General features: G+C 46.6%; 1 protein-coding gene across 1 annotated transcript in view; it reads right to left on the reverse strand.

Moving 5' to 3' along the window:
* Window positions 1-2,511: 2,511 nt before the first annotated feature.
* The window catches only part of POLE (DNA polymerase epsilon, catalytic subunit), a 68,714-nt gene continuing 52,264 nt past the window's right edge, over window positions 2,512-18,961 (reverse strand). Inside the window, exons 41-49 of the mRNA XM_058157991.1 lie at window positions 18,339-18,464; window positions 15,543-15,675; window positions 13,537-13,732; window positions 11,938-12,069; window positions 9,188-9,381; window positions 7,855-8,055; window positions 6,527-6,652; window positions 5,228-5,317; window positions 2,512-4,343 (exon numbers count right to left, since the gene is read on the reverse strand). Of these exons, the coding sequence (XP_058013974.1) occupies window positions 4,230-4,343; window positions 5,228-5,317; window positions 6,527-6,652; window positions 7,855-8,055; window positions 9,188-9,381; window positions 11,938-12,069; window positions 13,537-13,732; window positions 15,543-15,675; window positions 18,339-18,464 (1,312 nt within the window). The 3' untranslated portion in view covers window positions 2,512-4,229. The remainder of the gene's footprint in view (window positions 4,344-5,227; window positions 5,318-6,526; window positions 6,653-7,854; window positions 8,056-9,187; window positions 9,382-11,937; window positions 12,070-13,536; window positions 13,733-15,542; window positions 15,676-18,338; window positions 18,465-18,961) is intronic.

Raw genomic sequence — 18,961 nt, forward strand, 5'->3', positions numbered from 1 at the left:
AGAAAACCAGCAAGCTCAGAGAACACCAAGGACCCCCCAGTCCTCCTCCTCCTATCCCTCCTCCTCTCTGCAAACCCCACTCCCTTCTAGCACTGATGATGTTACCCAGTAGGGTCACGAAACGTCTGCAAGAAAACCAGCCAGCTCAGAGAACACCAAGGACCCCCCCAGTCTTCCTCCTCCTCCTCTCTGCAAACCCCACTCCCTTCTAGCACTGATGATGTTACCCAGTAGGGTCATGAAACGTCTGCAAGAAAACCAGCCAGCTCAGAGAACACCAAGGACCCCCCAGTCCTCCTCCTCCTATCCCTCCTCCTCTCTGCAAACCCCACTCCCTTCTAGCACTGATGAAGTTATCTAGTTTGGGTAACGAAACGCCTGCGAGGAAACAAGCACGCTCAAGAGACCACCGAGGGACCCCCCAGTCCTCCTCCTCCTATCCCTCCTCCTCTCTGCAAACCCCACTCCCTTCTAGCACTGATGATGTTACCCAGTAGGGTCACGAAACGTCTGCAAGAAAACCAGCCAGCTCAGAGAACACCAAGGACCCCCCCAGTCTTCCTCCTCCTCCTCCTCTCTGCAAACCCCACTCCCTTCTAGCACTGATGATGTTACCCAGTAGGGTCATGAAACATCTGCAAGAAAACCAGCCAGCTCAGAGAACACCAAGGACCCCCCAGTCCTCCTCCTCCTATCCCTCCTCCTCTCTGCAAACCCCACTCCCTTCTAGCACTGATGATGTTACCCAGTAGGGTCACGAAACGTCTGCAAGAAAACCAGCCAGCTCAGAGAACACCAAGGACCCCCCAGTCCTCCTCCTCCTATCCCTCCTCCTCTCTGCAAACCCCACTCCCTTCTAGCACTGATGATGTTACCCAGTAGGGTCACGAAACGTCTGCAAGAAAACCAGCCAGCTCAGAGAACACCAAGGACCCCCCCAGTCTTCCTCCTCCTCCTCCTCTCTGCAAACCCCACTCCCTTCTAGCACTGATGATGTTCCCTAGCTGGGTCACGAAACGTCTGCAAGAAAACCAGCCAGCTCAGAGAACACCAAGGACCCCCCAGTCCTCCTCCTCCTATCCCTCCTCCTCTCTGCAAACCCCACTCCCTTCTAGCACTGATGATGTTACCCAGTAGGGTCATGAAACATCTGCAAGAAAACCAGCCAGCTCAGAGAACACCAAGGACCCCCCAGTCCTCCTCCTCCTATCCCTCCTCCTCCTCTGCAAACCCCACTCCCTTCTAGCACTGATGATGTTACCCAGTAGGGTCACGAAACGTCTGCAAGAAAACCAGCCAGCTCAGAGAACACCAAGGACCCCCCCAGTCTTCCTCCTCCTCCTCCTCTCTGCAAACCCCACTCCCTTCTAGCACTGATGATGTTACCGAGTAGGGTCACGAAACGTCTGCAAGAAAACCAGCCAGCTCAGAGAACACCAAGGACCCCCAGTCTCCTCCTCCTCCTCTCTGCAAACCCCACTCCCTTCTAGCACTGATGAAGTTACCTAGTTTGGGTAACGAAACGCCTGCAAGAAAACCAGCCAGCTCAGAGAACACCAAGGACCCCCCAGTCCTCCTCCTCCTATCCCTCCTCCTCTCTGCAAACCCCACTCCCTTCTAGCACTGATGATGTTACCCAGTAGGGTCACGAAACGTCTGCAAGAAAACCAGCCAGCTCAGAGAACACCAAGGACCCCCCCAGTCTTCCTCCTCCTCCTCCTCTCTGCAAACCCCACTCCCTTCTAGCACTGATGATGTTACCCAGTAGGGTCACGAAACGCGTCTGCAAGAAAACCAGCCAGCTCAGAGAACACCAAGGACCCCCCAGTCCTCCTCCTCCTATCCCTCCTCCCCTCTGCAAACCCCACTCCCTTCTAGCACTGATGATGTTACCCAGTAGGGTCACGAAACGTCTGCAAGAAAACCAGCCAGCTCAGAGAACACCAAGGACCCCCCAGTCCTCCTCCTCCTATCCCTCCTCCTCTCTGCAAACCCCACTCCCTTCTAGCACTGATGATGTTACCCAGTAGGGTCACGAAACGCGTCTGCAAGAAAACCAGCCAGCCCAGAGAACACCAAGGACCCCCAGTCCTCCTCTCTGCAAACCCCACTCCCTTCTAGCACTGATGATGTTACCCAGTAGGGTCATGAAACGTCTGCAAGAAAACCAGCCAGCTCAGAGAACACCAAGGACCCCCCAGTCCTCCTCCTCCTATCCCTCCTCCTCTCTGCAAACCCCACTCCCTTCTAGCACTGATGATGTTACCCAGTAGGGTCACGAAACGTCTGCAAGAAAACCAGCCAGCTCAGAGAACACCAAGGACCCCCCCAGTCTTCCTCCTCCTCCTCCTCTCTGCAAACCCCACTCCCTTCTAGCACTGATGATGTTACCCAGTAGGGTCATGAAACGTCTGCAAGAAAACCAGCCAGCTCAGAGAACACCAAGGACCCCCCAGTCCTCCTCCTCCTATCCCTCCTCCTCTCTGCAAACCCCACTCCCTTCTAGCACTGATGAAGTTACCTAGTTTGGGTAACGAAACGCCTGCGAGGAAACAAGCACGCTCAAGAGACCACCGAGGGACCCCCCGCCCCCTTAAATTGTGCCAAGCCGTAGGGCTCTCCGACCCAGGTCTGCGGGACTTGGAGTCAACATTTAGACGGCTCCTGTAGGTATTTTTTTTTTGTGCTGCCACCATCTTGTCGCACCGTTCCTGGGGGGGGAGGGGGGGGAATTCCCTATCGGCGAATGGCTGAAGAAGGGTCTCTAAAAGAAAGCACCCTAGAAACAGGGGTAGTCAAAATGGAATTCTTCAAGGGCCGGATTAGCACTGTAGTTCTCCTCTGTGGGCCAGCTGGGGGAGAAGAAGGGATGGATATTTTGGGCAGCAGTGTTGCAGGAGGCTTTGCTATTTCCAGGCAGGCCGGCTTTGCGGGCTAGATTTAAGCACCCCGCGGGCCGGATCTCAGCCCACGGGCCTTGAGTTTGATGCCCCAGCCCTAAAACATGCCACAGTCCCTGCACTGATAGCGTCAGAAATTATGGTTGAATCTGCAAAACTTTGCTAGGTAAAGGTAAAGGTTTCCCCTCGCACATATGTGCTAGTTGTTCCCGACTCTAGGGGGTGGTGCTCATCTCCGTTTCAAAGCCAAAGAGCCAGCGCTGTCCGAAGACATCTCCGTGGTCATGTGGCCGGCAGGACTCAACGCCAAAGGCGCACGGAACGCTGTTCCCTTCCCACCAAAGGTGGCCCCTATTTTTCTACTTGCCTTTTTTACCTGCTTTCGAACTGCTAGGTTGGCAGAAGCTGGGACAAGTCACGGGAGCTCACCCCATTACGTGGCGCTAGGGATTCGAACCGCTGAACTGCCAACCTTTCCATTGACAAGCTCAGCATCTTACCCACTAAGCCACTGGTGGCTAAATCCAAGCTGGGTTCAGCGCATTATGGACAGCCCAACCAACTGTCTAAGCAGCTGGTAAGAAGAACCTGGCCATCCAACCTAGAATTAAGGAAAAATTTCCCAACAGGGAGAAAAATTAATCCATGGAACAGCTTATCTCCGGAAGTTGTGGGCACTTCGTCACTGGAGGTTGGCATTTGTCCCAAATGGGTATAAGGGTCTCCTGCTGGAGGAGGGGGTTGGACTAGAAGACCTCCGAAGTCCCTTCCAAAGCTGTCAATTTTACATGGAGCCATCCGGCCGTTTGTTTCTTTTATTGCACATTTTGTCTGCTTCATTCATTTGGATTTAGGCGGCGTCAACTTTTATTTATTAAATATATTGGCAAAAAGTTGGTTTGAAAGAATTCTTTATAGCGCAAACGTTTAAAAAAAAAACCAAAGCAACCCGAAGTCGAAATAAAAACAGCGTATAAAATCTGGGCAGAAAAAACACCCCAAATAATCCAAAGTTTGTTCCGGGTTGGCGAAAAAGGGACGAGGAGGACCTGAAAAACACTCCTCGCATTTCTGTGCTGAGTTTCGTGAGAAGGATCAGCTTCGTCCTGAACAAAGACACCATTGTCTCTTCTTCTTCTTCACAAGGTCGTAAAACTCCTCTTGAAGTTTCCACGCAAGGAAGAACAACCTTGTTGTTGACAACCCCGGGGCGAAGGCAGCTGCCTACACAAGCGGTTCTCTCTTTAAGGATTTCGCAGCCGGGCCGAGAAGGAGACCTTGTGCACCGTGGCTGTTGCTTCTTGCCCGAAAGGATTGAGGGGGTTCCTCTCAGGAAAGAAGCTGAGGATTCATCTGAAGGAGCCATTGAACGTTTTCCAGCAAGTGGGTCATTCCGTAATGCCGAGCGATGCCCTGGAAAACCTTCAGATGATCCAGGAAGCTCTGGATGCAAAAGGAGAGAGAGAGAGAGAGAGAGAATGAAGGGGAAGGTGGACAACCGGGGTGAAATCCAGCAGGTTCTGGAGAACCGGCAGCGGAAATTTTGAGCAGTTCGGAGAAGAGGCAAATGCCACCTCTGGCTAGTCCCAGAGTGGGGTGGGAATGGGGATTTTGCAGTATCCTTCCCCTGGAGTGGGGTGGGAATGGGGATTTTGCAGTATCCTTCCCCCTGGGGTGGGGAGGGAATGGGGATTTTGCAGTATTCTTCCTCTAAGAGTGGGGAGGGAATGGGGATTTTGCAGTATCCTTCCCCCTGGACTGAGGTAGGAATGGGGATTTTGCAGTATCCTTTCCCCTGGGGTGGTGAGGGAATGGAGATTTTACAATATCCTTCTCCAGGAGTGCGGGGGGAAGGGGGATTTTGCAGTATCCTTCCCCCCCTGGAATGGGGTGGGAATGAGGATTTTGCCGTATCCTTCTCCCAGGAGTGGGGAGGGAATGGGGATTTTGCAGTGTGTTTCCCCTGGAATGGGGTGGGAATGAGGATTTTGCAGTATCCTTCTCCCAGGAGTGGGGAGGGAATGGGGATTTTGCAGTGTGTTTCCCCTGGAATGGGGTGGGAATGAGGATTTTGCCGTATCCTTCTCCCAGGAGTGCGGAGGGAATGGGGATTTTGCAGTGTGTTTCCCTAGCCATGCCCACCAAGCCACACCCACAGAACCGGTAGTATAAAAAATTGGATTTCACTACTATAGGTAACCCTCCAGCAAGAGACCGGTGAGGAAGGGGCATCTCACCCATCAGGGGGAGAGCAGAAGTCCAGGATCTGAGAGAGGGAGGGAGGGAAGGAGGTCTGGGAAAAGCTAGGAAGTGGGCTTGACTCTTACCTTGGTGGGTAGCAGGAGGTCGAAGTCCCCAGCACACCTGCAGTATACGGGCATGTGAGTATCCTTAACACCTTTGCATTTCAAGCACACCTGAAACACTCAAAGACACAAATTGAATTAGGCTCTGCTTCAGATCCCTCCGAGAATGGTCTGGCTTTGCAACCGGGCCGTGGTGGCTCAGGCTGTAAGAAGCCTGTTATTAAAACACAGCTGCCTGCAATTACTGCAGGTTCTAGTCCCACCAGGTCCAAGGTTGACTCAGCCTTCCATCCTTTATAAGGTAGGTAAAATGAGGACCCAGATTGTTGGGGGGGGCAATAAGTTGACTTTGTAAATATACAAATAGAATGAGACTATTGCCTTACACACTGTAAGCCGCCCTGAGTCTTCGGAGAAGGGCGGGATATAAATGTAAACAACAACAAAAAAATGTCGCAGGAAGCTCAACGCCAGGGGCGAAATGTAAAAATTTGTTACTACCGGTTCTGTGGGCGTGGCTTGGTGGTGGTGTGATGTGACTGGGTGGGCGTGGCCATTTTTTAAAAATTTTTAAAAGCATTTTTTCTACAACCTCTTCGGCTGAAGAGGCTGTAAAAAAAAAATTGCTTTTAAAGGGATCAGGCAACTCAGCTGGGATCACCAGAACCCTTTAGAAATATTTTTTTTTACTGCCTCTTCGGCCAAACAGGTTTTTGGTTTTTTAACTTTTAAAAGTATTTTTTTCTTCGGCTGAAAAAAATGCTTTTAAAAGTAAAAAAAAAAAAACCTCTGATGATTGTCATGGCTCAGCTGGGATCATCAGAGGCTTTTAAAAACGTTTTTTTCTACAACCTTTTCAGCCGGAAAAAAAAAAATGTAGAAAAAATGCTTTTAAAAGGCTCCTCTGACAATCCCAGCTGAGTTGCCTGAGGATTTTTTTTTTCTTTTAAAGGCAAAAAAAAAAAAAAAAGTTTTTAAAAGAAAAGAAAAAAGCCTCTGACTTTCAGACAACTCAGCTGGGATCGTCAGAGGAGCCTTTTAAAAGCATTTTTTTCTACAACCTCTTCGGCCGAAAAAATGCTTTTAAAAGCCTCTGACGATCAGGCAACTCACTGGGATCATCAGAGGAGCCTTTTAAAAGCATTTTTTTACAACCTCTTCGGCCAAAGAGGTTGTAGAAAAAAAATGCTTTGAAAAGTAAAAAGAAAAGAAAAGTTGGCCACGCCCGCCCCCAGTCACAACAACCCAACCCCCACCAAGCCCTGCCCACAGAACCGGTAGTCAGAAATTTTACATATCACCCCTGCTGCCCTTCCTCACCAGGTCTTGGAGGGTGAAGGCCATCAGCTTCTTCTGCAGGGCTTCCACCAGAGCCATCTCGATGGCGTCGGAATCGTACCGAGACTGGCAATTGGAGCACAGCCAGCTAGGCAGCAGAGAATCGTCCTGGAAGACAGGAAGGAGGACGGTGGGTGGGCTTTGAAGGAGAAAGACGGGAAGGGGATTTGCAGGGGAAATGGCTCACTGCCATGGAAGAATGGGCCAGGGAACGAGAGTGCAATAATGCAGCGGTCCCTAATCTTTAGGCAGAGGGACATGGGCTGCATGAGTGGCAGGCTGGTGCACATGCGTGCAGTTCAAACTTGTGCGGGCGGCATGTATACGCATCTCGGCTTGCAAAGTGGAGTTGCGCGCACGTACGCACATGTGCCAGCCTGCCGCTTGCAGGAGTTGAGTTGCGATTAAATACGAGCCAGCTGTATGCAGCGGCAGCCAAAACAAAACAAAACAAAAAAAGCCGATGCAATCCTAAATTGCATTACCAGAGGGATACAATCAAGATCGAGGGAGGCACTAATGCCACTCTATAAAGCCTGGGTAAGACCACACCTGGAGTGCTGCATCCAGTTTTGCTCACCACACTATAAAAAAGATGCGGAGACTCTAGAAAGAGTGCAGAGAAGAGCAACCAGGATGATTAGTGGACTGGAGGCTAAGACATACGAAGAACAGTTGCAGGAACTGGGCATGGCTAGTTTTAATGAAAAGAAGGACCGGGGAGACAGGATAGCAGTCTTCCAATATTTGAGGGGCTGCCACAGAGAGGAGGAAGGGGGTCGAGCTATTTTCCAAAGCCCCCCCGAAGGCCAGACAAGGAATAATGGATGGAAACTGAACAAGGAGGGATTCCAACTAGAAATAAGGTGGAATTTTCTGACAGGGAGAGCAATTGACCAATGGAATAGAAGTTGCCTTCGGAAGTTGTGGGAGCTTCATCACTGGAGGCTTTCCAAGAAAAGACTGGACGGTCACCTGTCAGAAATGGTGCAGGGTCTCCTATCTGGAGTGGGAAGGGTTGGACTAGATGACCTACAAGGTCCCTTCCAATCTGTATCTGTATCTAAGATCAGGAACAGGCAACTAACAGACCCCATCGATGGCATACACTGGAACTTGTCTACTCTGGATTTTGAGGCATGAAATACCCGGAAAGAAAAAAGAGATTAATTTGAAAACTCTGGAGGAGTTCAGGTCTAGGATTCCCGCTTCTCTCTTGCACCCAAACAGCAACTCCCGGAAGGAGGGAAGAGGGGCAGGGGGAGAGCAGCCAGCGGCAGGCTGGCAAGCGGGGGGCGTCCGTAGGGCACCTGAAAGAGAGCAGGATCCTTGCAGAGGTCCAGATCCCTGCAGAAGTTGCAGTTTCTACAGATCACTTCCGGAAGGACGTAGGAGCGGCAGGGGTCGTGGAAGTTGGCCTCCTCGGAGAATTCCCCGACATCGATGAGACGCAGGAGGTCGCGCTTCAGCTTCTGCACTTGGTTGGCGATGTTGCCATCCAGCGACAGCACCTGGGGAAGAGAGGAGGGATTTTAAGGAGGGTGGGTGGGTGGGTGAGTGATCTCGCGCTCAGGATATAAACGGGACTAACAAAGACAAGGGGAGGGGTGGTGGTGGTGGTAGAGTTTCCGCCTTCAAAGACCAAAGGAAACTTCCCCCGTGGAATTTCCGTCTGCCTCTTAACGGAGCTCCAGACGCGGTAAAGATAATTAGCTTTGGACTGCAAACATTTCCGCACAGAATAATTCATGCGTATGATGAAATATCTCTTCTCTCCAGAAGCAAAAGTAATTGTGATTTTTTCTTTTCTTTGATCAAAACAGTTGATTTAGCCGTCTCTGCAAACTCCAACTCAGCTTTTGCATCACTTCTTCCACGGTGGGGATCGAAACGACCTTCCGCTTTTGTGCAAAAAAAGTGATCTCACTGCCGTCAACATATATAACATCAAAAGTTCCAATTTCTTTCTCCTGGTCTTTTTTTTCCCCCATGAAACCCCAAAGAAAAAATTCTGGTTTTATCTTTATATTTACTTCCTTATCCTTACTATCCTTGATACTATCCTTGATGAACGTATCTTTTCTTTTATGTACACTGAGAGCATCTGCACCAAGACAAATTCCTTGTGTGTCCAATCACACTTGGCCAATAAATTCTATTCTATTCTATTCTTACTGCTTTTTTTTTGCCTTTTGGGACTGTCCATGGAGTTTTTTGCAGTCCAAGCGACTCATGCGAGCTCCTTGGTCTGCGAGGCGATCCAACTGGTCAGTCTTAGAGGAGATCAACTCTGACCGCTCTTTAGAAGGCCTGATCCTGAAGAGGAAACTCAAATACTTGGGCCACCTAATGAGAAGGAAGGACTCCCTGGAGAAGAGCTGAATGCTGGGAACGATGGAGGGCAAAAGAAGAAGGGGACGGCGGAGAACGAGGTGGCTGGATGGAGTCACCGAAGCAGTCGGCGTGAGCTTCAATGGACTCCAGAGGATGGTAAGAGGACAGGAAGGCCTGGAGGAATGTGGTCCATGGGGTCGCGATGGGTTGGACACGACTTCGCAACTAACAATGACAACCTTACTGCTTGATCCATCCATCCCCCTCTTCCTCTTCCTTCTGCATCAAGTTCCCAGGGGACTCCCTCACCTGGCAGACATGTTTGATGAACTCCAGTGCAGGATTGCTGAGCATCAGATGTGAGCCAGGCAGGGACGGAAACATTTCGGAGAGCTCTGTAGTGTGGCGAGAACCGGTGACTTTCTTTTGGATCTTCTGAGTGATGGTGAAAAAGCTTTGGGTCAGCTCGTTGGAGACGTACTCCTGCGAGAAAGCGATGGCGCCTAGAAGGGAAGAAGCAAGGAGACACGGCCGTCAATGATGGGGAGGTGCCCGGCGGCAAAACATTTATATTTTGGGCAAATATAAAGAAATGGCTAGGAAAAAAAAAAAATAACAGACCAACCAATTGAAAGAAAGCCGGAAACATTTTTGCAAGGAATATTCACGAGAACAGACACCAAAGAAATAAAGTATCTGAGTTTACGCATCGGTAACAGCTGCACGAATAACATACGCGCAAAATTGGAAACGGGAAAGGACACCAACAGGTGAAGAAGTGATAGAGAAAGTTTTAGAATGTGCCGAGATGGACAAGTTAACAAAAGAAATTAAGGAAAAAGAAGAGACTGACTATTACGTAATTTGGAACCAATGGTAGGAACGGCTTGAGACTAGAACTAAAGAACAATATATATATAGGGGAGAGTCTAAAAATGTAAAATATGTATAAAACAAAGGTATGGAAATGTATAAAAGTAAAACTATTAGTGTTAGAAAATACAATGCAACCAAAGAAAAAGGGACAATGAAGAAAATAAAATAGTAAGAGAGATATTGGGGGGGAAAGCTATAAAACGGAAAGAAGACCACTAAGAAACATTGGTTAAAAAGAGGATATATTTACATGTTATATGTTATGCGTTTGTCTTATTGTGTCATAATAAAATATTAATTTTTTTTAAAAAAAATGATGGGGAGGTATACAGCTGGTATAGAGAAGAACATCCACCCACACCCAAAAAGTCCCACACTTTGTGCATTCTTCGGGGTGCAGAAGACATTTCTGATGAGGTGAGACAGAGTTTTAAGTTCAATCAATCAGAATTGAGCTGGAAGGGACCTTGGACATCTTCTAGTCCGACGCCCTGCTCAAGCAGGAGACCCTAAACATTTAGAACATAGAATAATAAAGTTGGAAGGGACCCTGAAGGTCTTCTAGTCCAACCCCCTGCTTAGGCAGGAAAACCCTACACCGCTTCAGACCAAGGGTTATCCAACATCTTCTTAAAAACTTCCAGTGTTGGAGCATTCACTACTTCTGGAGGCAAGTTGTTCCACAGGTTAATTGTTCTTAACTGTCAGGAAATTCCTCCTTAATTCTAAGTTGCTTCTCTCCTTGATTAGTTTCCATTGTTGTTTCTTGTCCTGCCTTCAGGTGCTTTGGAGAATAGCTTGACTCCCTCTTCTTTGGGGCAGCCCCTGAGATATTGGAAGAACTGCTATCATGTCTCCCTTAGTCCTTCTTCTTTTTTTTTTTTAATTTACATTTATATCCCGCCCTTCTCCGAAGACTCAGGGCGGCTTACAGTGTGTAAGGCAATTATCTCATTCTATTTGTATATTTACAAAGTCAACTTATTGCCCCCCCCCCCAACAATCTGGGTCCTCATTTTACCTACCTTATAAAGGATGGAAGGCTGAGTCAACCTTGGGCCTGGTGGGACTCGAACCTGCAGTAATTGCAGGCAGCTGTGTTTTAATAACAGGCTTCTTACAGCCTGAGCCACATCGCGGCCCTTTCTTTCCATTAAATTAGACATACCCAGTTCCTGCAACCGTTCTTCATATGTTCTTAACCTCCAGTCCCCTAATGTGTTGGCAATAATTGGATTGTCAAACCTGATAGGTCCTTATAGAATAGAATAGAATAACAGAGTTGGAAGGGACCTTGGAGGTCTTCTAGTCCAACTCCCTGTTTAGGCAGGAAAACCCTACACCGCTTCAGACAAATGGCTATCCAACATCTTCTTAAAAACTTCCAGTGTTGGAGCATTCACGACTTCTGGAGGCAAGTTGTTCCGCAGGTTAATTGTTCTAACTGTCAGAAAACTTCTTCTTTACTTCTAAGCTGCTGAGATATTGGAACCCTGCTACCAAGGAGCTGCTGATTCAGTTCTACAGAGGAATTATTGAGTCTGTCATTTGCACCTCTATAACTGTCTGGTTCGGTTCTGCAACCCAACAAGAAAAACACAGACTTCAGAGGATAATTAGAACTGCAGAAAAAATAATTGCTACCAACCTGCCTTCCATTGAGGACCTGTATACTGCACGAATCAAGAAGAGGGCCGTGAAAATATTTGCAGATCCTCATCCTGGACATAAACTGTTTCAACTCCTACCCTCAAAACGACGCTATAGAGCACTGCACACCAGAACAACTAGACACAAGAACAGTTTTTTCCCGAAGGCCATCACTCTGCTAAACAAATAATTCCATCAATACTGTCAAACTATTTACTGAATCTGCACTACTATTAATCTTCTCATAGTTCCCATCACCAATCTCTTTCCACTTATGACTGTATGACTATAACTTGTTGCTGGCAATCCTTATGATTTATATTGATATATTGACCATCAATTGTGTTGTAAATGTTGTACCTTGATGAAGGTATCTTTTCTTTTATGTACACTGAGAGCATATGCACCAAGACAAATTCCTTGTGTGTCCAATCACACTTGGCCAATAAAAAAATTCTATTCTATTCTATTCTACCCAACTCTCTAGCACTTGGCCAAAACGGATGGGAGGACGGGGCCTGTGAGACACTCACCTGGCATGGTGCCCGTCTCCCCTACACCTTCCTGGGAGGCTTGGCTGCTGGCTCGCCTCCTGACCGGGGTACCTCCGGAAATGTTCCGCTGCATTTCTTCTTTTATGCTGTGGTGAACAGCCACGATGTACGCTGGGAAGAAAATAGCCAGAAGCGTGAAACGCCAAGCCGTGATTTGACCGCTTTCCTCAAACCATCTGCCTCAAGAATGGCAGAAAAGGGATTAGTAATTTTATTTGGATGGGTAAAAAAACCGAGAATAAAGTTAAAGATAATGCAAGATGTACGTGAAACAGGGGGTTTAAAAATGCCTAATTTGAAATTGTATTATGAAGCAGTTGTTCTTTCATTAATTAGTGACTGGTTTAATTTAACAGAAGAAAGAATTTTGAATATAGAAGGTTATGATTCTATATTCAATTCCTAATTGAATTTTAGATTTTAAAATGTTTTTAATTTTTGTATTTTGTTTTTTATCTGGCTGTAAACCACCCTGAGTCCTTCGGGAGAAGGGCGGTATATAAATCGAATTAATAAATAAATAAAAATAAATAAATATGAGTTGTTATATGGATGGCATGCTTATTTATTATATGATAAGAAAGCTGATAAGACATTTAAAAGTAATACAGTCAGAAATGCATTGTTGAGGGTGTGGAAGAAATATCAATATAAGTTAGATGGCAAGATACCAATATGGACAATCCCTAGACGTATGATAGAGAATATAAATATATATCAAAAAATGGAGGTGATTACTCAAACTGTCTGCCTCTTCTGGAAGTCAGAATATGTAGGAAGATTGTCCTCAACACCATTGAGAATGGCGGTCGTTAAAATGTTGATGTCGTAAGTCGAGGCACCACATGGTTGGGACCTGATTTTTATTATGTAAGTCTTTGGTTATTCGGGTGTTCTCCCGCGTAAAATTGGAAGTGTCTTGGCGACGTTTCGACGAAGTCTCATTCGTCATCTTCAGGCTTCAGCTTCATGCTTCTGGGAGCAATGTGTGATTGCAGCTGTTTCTTCCTTTTTAACTGCTAGTGGGGGTTTGAACTGATTGGGTGGGAGCTTGGCTGTGATCTGATTGGATGGGGGTTTTTTTGTGCTCTGATTGGCTGGGGGTGTGTCCTGTTTGGGTGGGGGCTTGGTTGTGCTCAGATTAGTCTGAGTTGCAGGGGGATTTGAGCTGGTGAGCTGCATTGCTGTTGTTTGGCTTCGTGTTTGTGGTCGTGCTACATCTTCATAGTGGGTGTCAGTCTGCTGCATGTATGGATTGGAGGGGTTTGAAATGGCTAATGTTGCAGCTGCAGTATGCAGCTAACAATATGCTAATGTTGCATATTGGAAAGCTGTTGAAGTGTAATTAAGATTTAAAGATGGAAACGTTGAATAAAAATAATTTATAAAAGAAACAACGTAAGATGTAACAACAAACAAACACACACACACACATTCCAGGAATCACATCTGGAGTAACGGAGTTCCCCCAAGAACCGTGTGGCCGGACTGAAACGAGGATTCTGGATTTTCGCTTTGGCCTCTTCAGATGTGGACCTTCGGCCAGTGTCCAGATGTTGAGATTCTGCAGAAACTTACCGGATACAATCATGAGGAAATAATTCTGACAGGAAGCTGCCTGTGGCAAATACTGCATGATGTTCCAGTTGTTCTCCAGGCGGTTCTCTATACTGTTTTCTCCCGAGGCACCTTCTTGGTCCTCTTGGTCCTCCTCCTCCTCCTCCTCCTCTTCTTCATCGTTGGCGACCTCTGCTCTCTGTTTACTCCTCATCGCCTGTATTGAAATGAGCGACAGTCAAGAGTTGATCTCCCTATGTCAGCTGCTTATAAGAAGAACCTTTAACAAAACGTTTTATCAATGGCACCTGCCACCAGAGAGATCGGCCAAGGTTTTCTTCAACAGGTCCCTGGAATGCTGGAGGTGTGGGCATAAACAAGGAACTTTGTTGTTTGTAATCCTTACAATTTATACTGATATTGATTGTTTCCTGATTGCTTATTTGTAGCCTATGACTATCATTAAGTGTTGTATCATTAAGGTATCTTTTCTTTTATGTACACTGAGAGCGTATGCACCAAAGACAAATTGCTTGTGTGTCCAATCACACTTGGCCAATAAAGAATTCTATTCTATTCTATTCTCCTCCTCTTCCTCCTCCCCACTTCCTCCTCCTCCTCATTTGTTCCCTAAGACTATCCTTAAATGTTGTACCTTATGATTCTTGATGAGCGCATCTTTTATTTTATGTACACTGAGAGCATCTGCACCAGGACAAATTCCTTGTGTGTCCAATCACACTTGGCCAATAAAGAATTCTATTCTATTCTATTCTCCTCCTCTTCCTCCTCCCCCCTTCCTCCTCCTCCTCATTTGTTCCCTATGACTATCCTTAAATGTTGTACCTTATGATTCTTGATGAGTGCATCTTTTATTTTATGTACACTGAGAGCATCTGCACCAGGACAAATTCCTTGTGTGTCCAATCACACTTGGCCAATTAAAAATTCTATTCTATTCTATTCTATTCTATTCTATTCTATTCTATTCTATTCTATTCTATTCTATTCTACTCTACTCTACTCTACTCTACTATTCTATTCTACCACATGTAGTGGACCTGCCCTAAGATCAGAATATATTGGTGTAAGATAAGAAAGTGGTTGGAAGAGATAATTGAAAAGAGCATAGAGATGAAGCTAGAACTTTTCCTTTTGGGCATTTTTGAAGGGAGAAAAAATTATAATATATAACACTACATATATTAACCGCAAGTAGAATTGTCCTAGCATAGAATTGGAAACAATCAGATACTCCTCCAGACCAAATTATAATTTAAAAAATTTATGACTGTGCAGAAATGGATAGACTGTCTATGGAAATGAAGGAGAGGGAATAAACCGAGAACTATCAAATTTGGAATGGATGGTATTCCTGACTTGAGAGTAAACCCAAGGCCTAAGGGATAATCTGTTAAATATAATATGTAGAAAGTAAAATTGTTGAAGAGATATAGGATATGAAATTGAATTATGAATAGACGTTACTATAATTCAAATAAGGATGTAAAGAGATATATAGAATTACAATTGTTGTAAATATGTTTGTTATGATAGAGATACCGATATGGAAAAACTGTCATTAGTGTTAATTTTTTGCTGTTTTTTTTTCCCTTTCTCCGTTTTTTTGTTGTTGTGTTTTTTGTACTCTGTGTTTTATATGTTGGAAATCCAATAAATATTTTTTTTTTAAAAAAAAGAGTTGATCTCCCTGCACAATGGCTTCTTCCCCAATTTCAGCCCTCTTGTGTTTTTCCTTTCTCTTGCCCCTTAGATATTAGATTAACAGAGTTGGAAGGGACCTTGTAGGTCATCTAGTCTGACCCCCTCCGGCCAAGCAGGAGACCCTACACCATTTCTGACAAATGACCGTCCAATCTCTTCTTGAAAGCCTCCAGGGATGAAGCTCCAACGACAACAACCACAACCCAAAGGGGGCTATCATTTTGCTTCCTGACCCTAACCCTGTGTGAAGAGCCAAACCCTTCATGGGATCACCATAGGCCCTCTTCTTGCAGGCCCTTTACCTCTTCACAGTGGGTCCGGGACGGCACTTGGCCCTTGATCCCCCCGTAATTGGTGGGGTCCATCCACAGCAAAAACTCCCAGCAGCAGGAAAAGGAAATGGCCAGTGAGTGGAAGAGTTCTTTTGAATGGATGCTGGAAGGAAAAAGATAGCGCTTAAGACTTATATCCCGCTTCACGGTGCTTTGTAGCCCTAAGTGGTTTACAGAACCAGCCTCTTGCCCCAAACAATCTGGGTCCTCATTTGACCCACCTCGGAAGGAAGAGAGGCTGAGTCAACCTTGAGCCAGTCAGGATCGAACTGGTGGCAGCGGGCAGAGTTAGCTTGCAACGCGGCATTCTAACCACTGCGCCACCACAGCTCTTAATAGCATTTATATACGATTTCATAGTGCTTTTTCAGCCCTCTCTAAGTGGTTTACAGAATCAGCCTCTTGCCCCCCAACAATCTGGGTCCTCATTTTACCCACCTCAGAAGGAAGAGAGGCTGAGTCAACCTTGAGCCTGGTGAGATTTGAACTGCCAAATTGCAGTCAGCAGAAATAGCCTGCAGTACTGCACTCTAACTACTATGCACCAAGGAAGGAAGGAAGGAAGGAAGGAAGGGAAAAAAAGGAAGAGCGATAGCAGTAGCACTTAGACTTATATACCGCTTAAAAGTGCTTTCCAGCCCTCTCTAAGCGGTTTACAGAGTCAGCCTCTTGCAAACCCCAACAATCTGGGTCCTCATTTTACCTACCTCGGAAAGGAAGGAAGGCTGAGTCAACCTTGAACTGGTCAGGATCGAACTCCTGACAGTGAGCAATGAATTAGCCTGCAATACTACATTCTAGCCACTGCACCACCACGGCTCCAAAATGATGGCCATTACTGCGTGAGCTCTGCTTTCAAACGGAGGAATGTGGAAGAGCTGTCCCATTTCCTTAAGGGGCAGCTTTCCGGCAACGCCGAAGATCATCGGTCCACGGCTGTGAGGGAGAATCTGAGATCTTTACTGACTGATCAACAGCACTGATTCACTTAACGTGAAAGAAAGGTCGTAAAACGGGCCCAAAATCACTTAACAAATGTCTCACTGAACAACAGAAACTTTGGGTTTAATTGTGATCGTGAGTCACCTGTTCTACGCCGATACATTAGAATATTCTAAGTTTTAGAGAACTTGATGCATATAAGGGGCAACACCAGTTAAGAACCGGGAGATGTGTGCATGTAAACATCTGTCTATCCCAGGTTCTTGGGAGGCCCTTGATAGACGAATAAAAATGCCAAATTGAGCCTGAACGTCTGGCTGTCTGTGAGACCCACCATAACAACATAAATCTTGATATAATTGGACTTCAATCGAACAGACAACTTGAGCCGAGATCCCCGGGAGATATCAGATAAGAGTCCATTAAATCACAATTTCACTAATGCTTCCGGGAAAGTGCCGGGGAGATATGAGAAGGGTAGGAAAAAAAGAGGGGCTGGAAGATAACGAAGGGGACAGGGGATGGAGGCAGCGAAGATGGTAGAATGACGTTCTTGGATGCTCCCAGACTAGCTGCAAGGAGGGAGGCGGGAGAGACGGTAAGAGGGGAAGCTGGCGGCCACAGCCTGAACCCCAAAGGCATGAAAGACTCAGGAAACTGACGCATCCTTTTGTGAATATGTGTAAACCCGGAGGGGCCTTTTATGTATCCAGACGCACCTTTTGGACTTTATAAAGGTAAAGGTTTCCCTCGCACATACGTGCTAGTCGCTCCCAACTCTAGGGGGCGGCGCTCATCTCCGTTTCAAAGCTGAAGAGCCAGCGCTGTCCGAAGACGTCTCCGTGGTCATGTGGCCGGCATGACTCAACGCCAAAGGCGCATGGAACGCTGTTCCCTTCCCACCAAAGGTGGTCCCTATTTTTTCCACTTGCATTTTTTTTACCTGCTTTCGAACTGCTAGGTTGGCAGAAGCTGGGACAAGTCACGGGAGCTCACCCCGTTACGCGGCAGCACTAGGGATTTGAACCGCCGACCTTTCGATCGACAAGCTCAGCGTCTTAGCAACTGAGCCACCACATTCCTAATTATGTATAATAATTATATAATAATTATATCTTTATAGATGTCCATAATTAGAAGACGCTCCTCCCTCTGAATGGTGCACTAAATCAAGGTTTTACTATCTGACCGATATGGGGGATGCGACACAGATTTCTGCCCCTACCAATGTTCTACTTGAATGCACAGGAATTATTTTTTGAAAATTTAACAGCTGGTTCATTCTAAAAAACACAACAGTTGTTCAAACAAAAGTTTTTCTGTTTTTCAAAAACGCCGAGATAGGGAAGCAGATTCCCAGAATCCAAAGAGAAATTCCAGGATCGTCTCGAATCCCAAAGGGGCTTTTTTTTTTTTTCTTCCCAAGAGGCCACTGGTCTTTCTGGGTTTTTTTTTCTTTGAAGACGTTTCACTTCTCATCCCAGAAGCTTCTTCGGCTCAATACCAACAGAAGTCCTGGAACGGGTCACAGAGTTTATAAAGGAGGCACAACTAACTCAGAGCTGAAGAAGCTTCCTGGATGAGAAGCGAAACCTCTTCAAAGAAAAACCAGAAAAGTCCAGTGGCCTCTTGGAAGAAAAACACCTTTGGGGTAACCATGACCTGGATGATGGAGAATCTCCGTAGACGGTTATCCCGAATTTTCCAGAATTGCACGACGGGGGCACAAAGCATTATCTGTTTTTCGCAGTCACTTAACAATCTCCCTTCCTAACAATGGACCTGGGCGAGAGCTGTGCCAACCTGCTTCCATGGTGGGCATACCTGTGGGTGATGTATTCGACGTAGGCCAGGGCATCTTCGATACGGCGCTTCTTGGTGCACAGGATGATACGGTTGAAATTGGCGTAAATGACCACGGAGCCGAGGCGCTTGAATTCCGCCACCAACCTGGAGGAGGTAAATGCAACGTACTTCTATCTTTTCTCTGCTGCATGGCAGACTAAGGGAAGCTTTATGTTCTGTCCCCCTCCCCACTTCACAGAGCAAACGCAAAGATGCGTGTCTCCCAGTCTTTTTATTTGCTGCAGACCTGATTTTCTTCAGTTGAGGAAATACTTGGCAGTGACCGTGCAAAGGCCTGCCAAGTTCTGAGTCCGTTATCTCGTGTCCAAGATCCGTTGCCAAAAGCTCACTGACAAAGTCCTTTAACCCTCCAACAACCGAGCTGCAATGCACCCTTGGTAGATTTTTGTCCGTCACAAGGGCCACATGGCAGCTCCATCCACTTTTATACCCTGTGGGGTGTGGCTCAGTGACTCAGCAATCTCTGAGCCTGCCACACCTTTTCCTCTGCTGCGCATGCTTATCTTTTCGTCACTCCCTCAGATCAATCCAGGATTGATCGTCAGCAGCTGGGACTTGAGGCGTTGCCAGGGAGGAGGAGG

This window comes from Ahaetulla prasina, chromosome 15 (assembly GCF_028640845.1).
Source record: "Ahaetulla prasina isolate Xishuangbanna chromosome 15, ASM2864084v1, whole genome shotgun sequence".
Taxonomy (NCBI): Eukaryota; Metazoa; Chordata; class Lepidosauria; order Squamata; family Colubridae; genus Ahaetulla; species Ahaetulla prasina.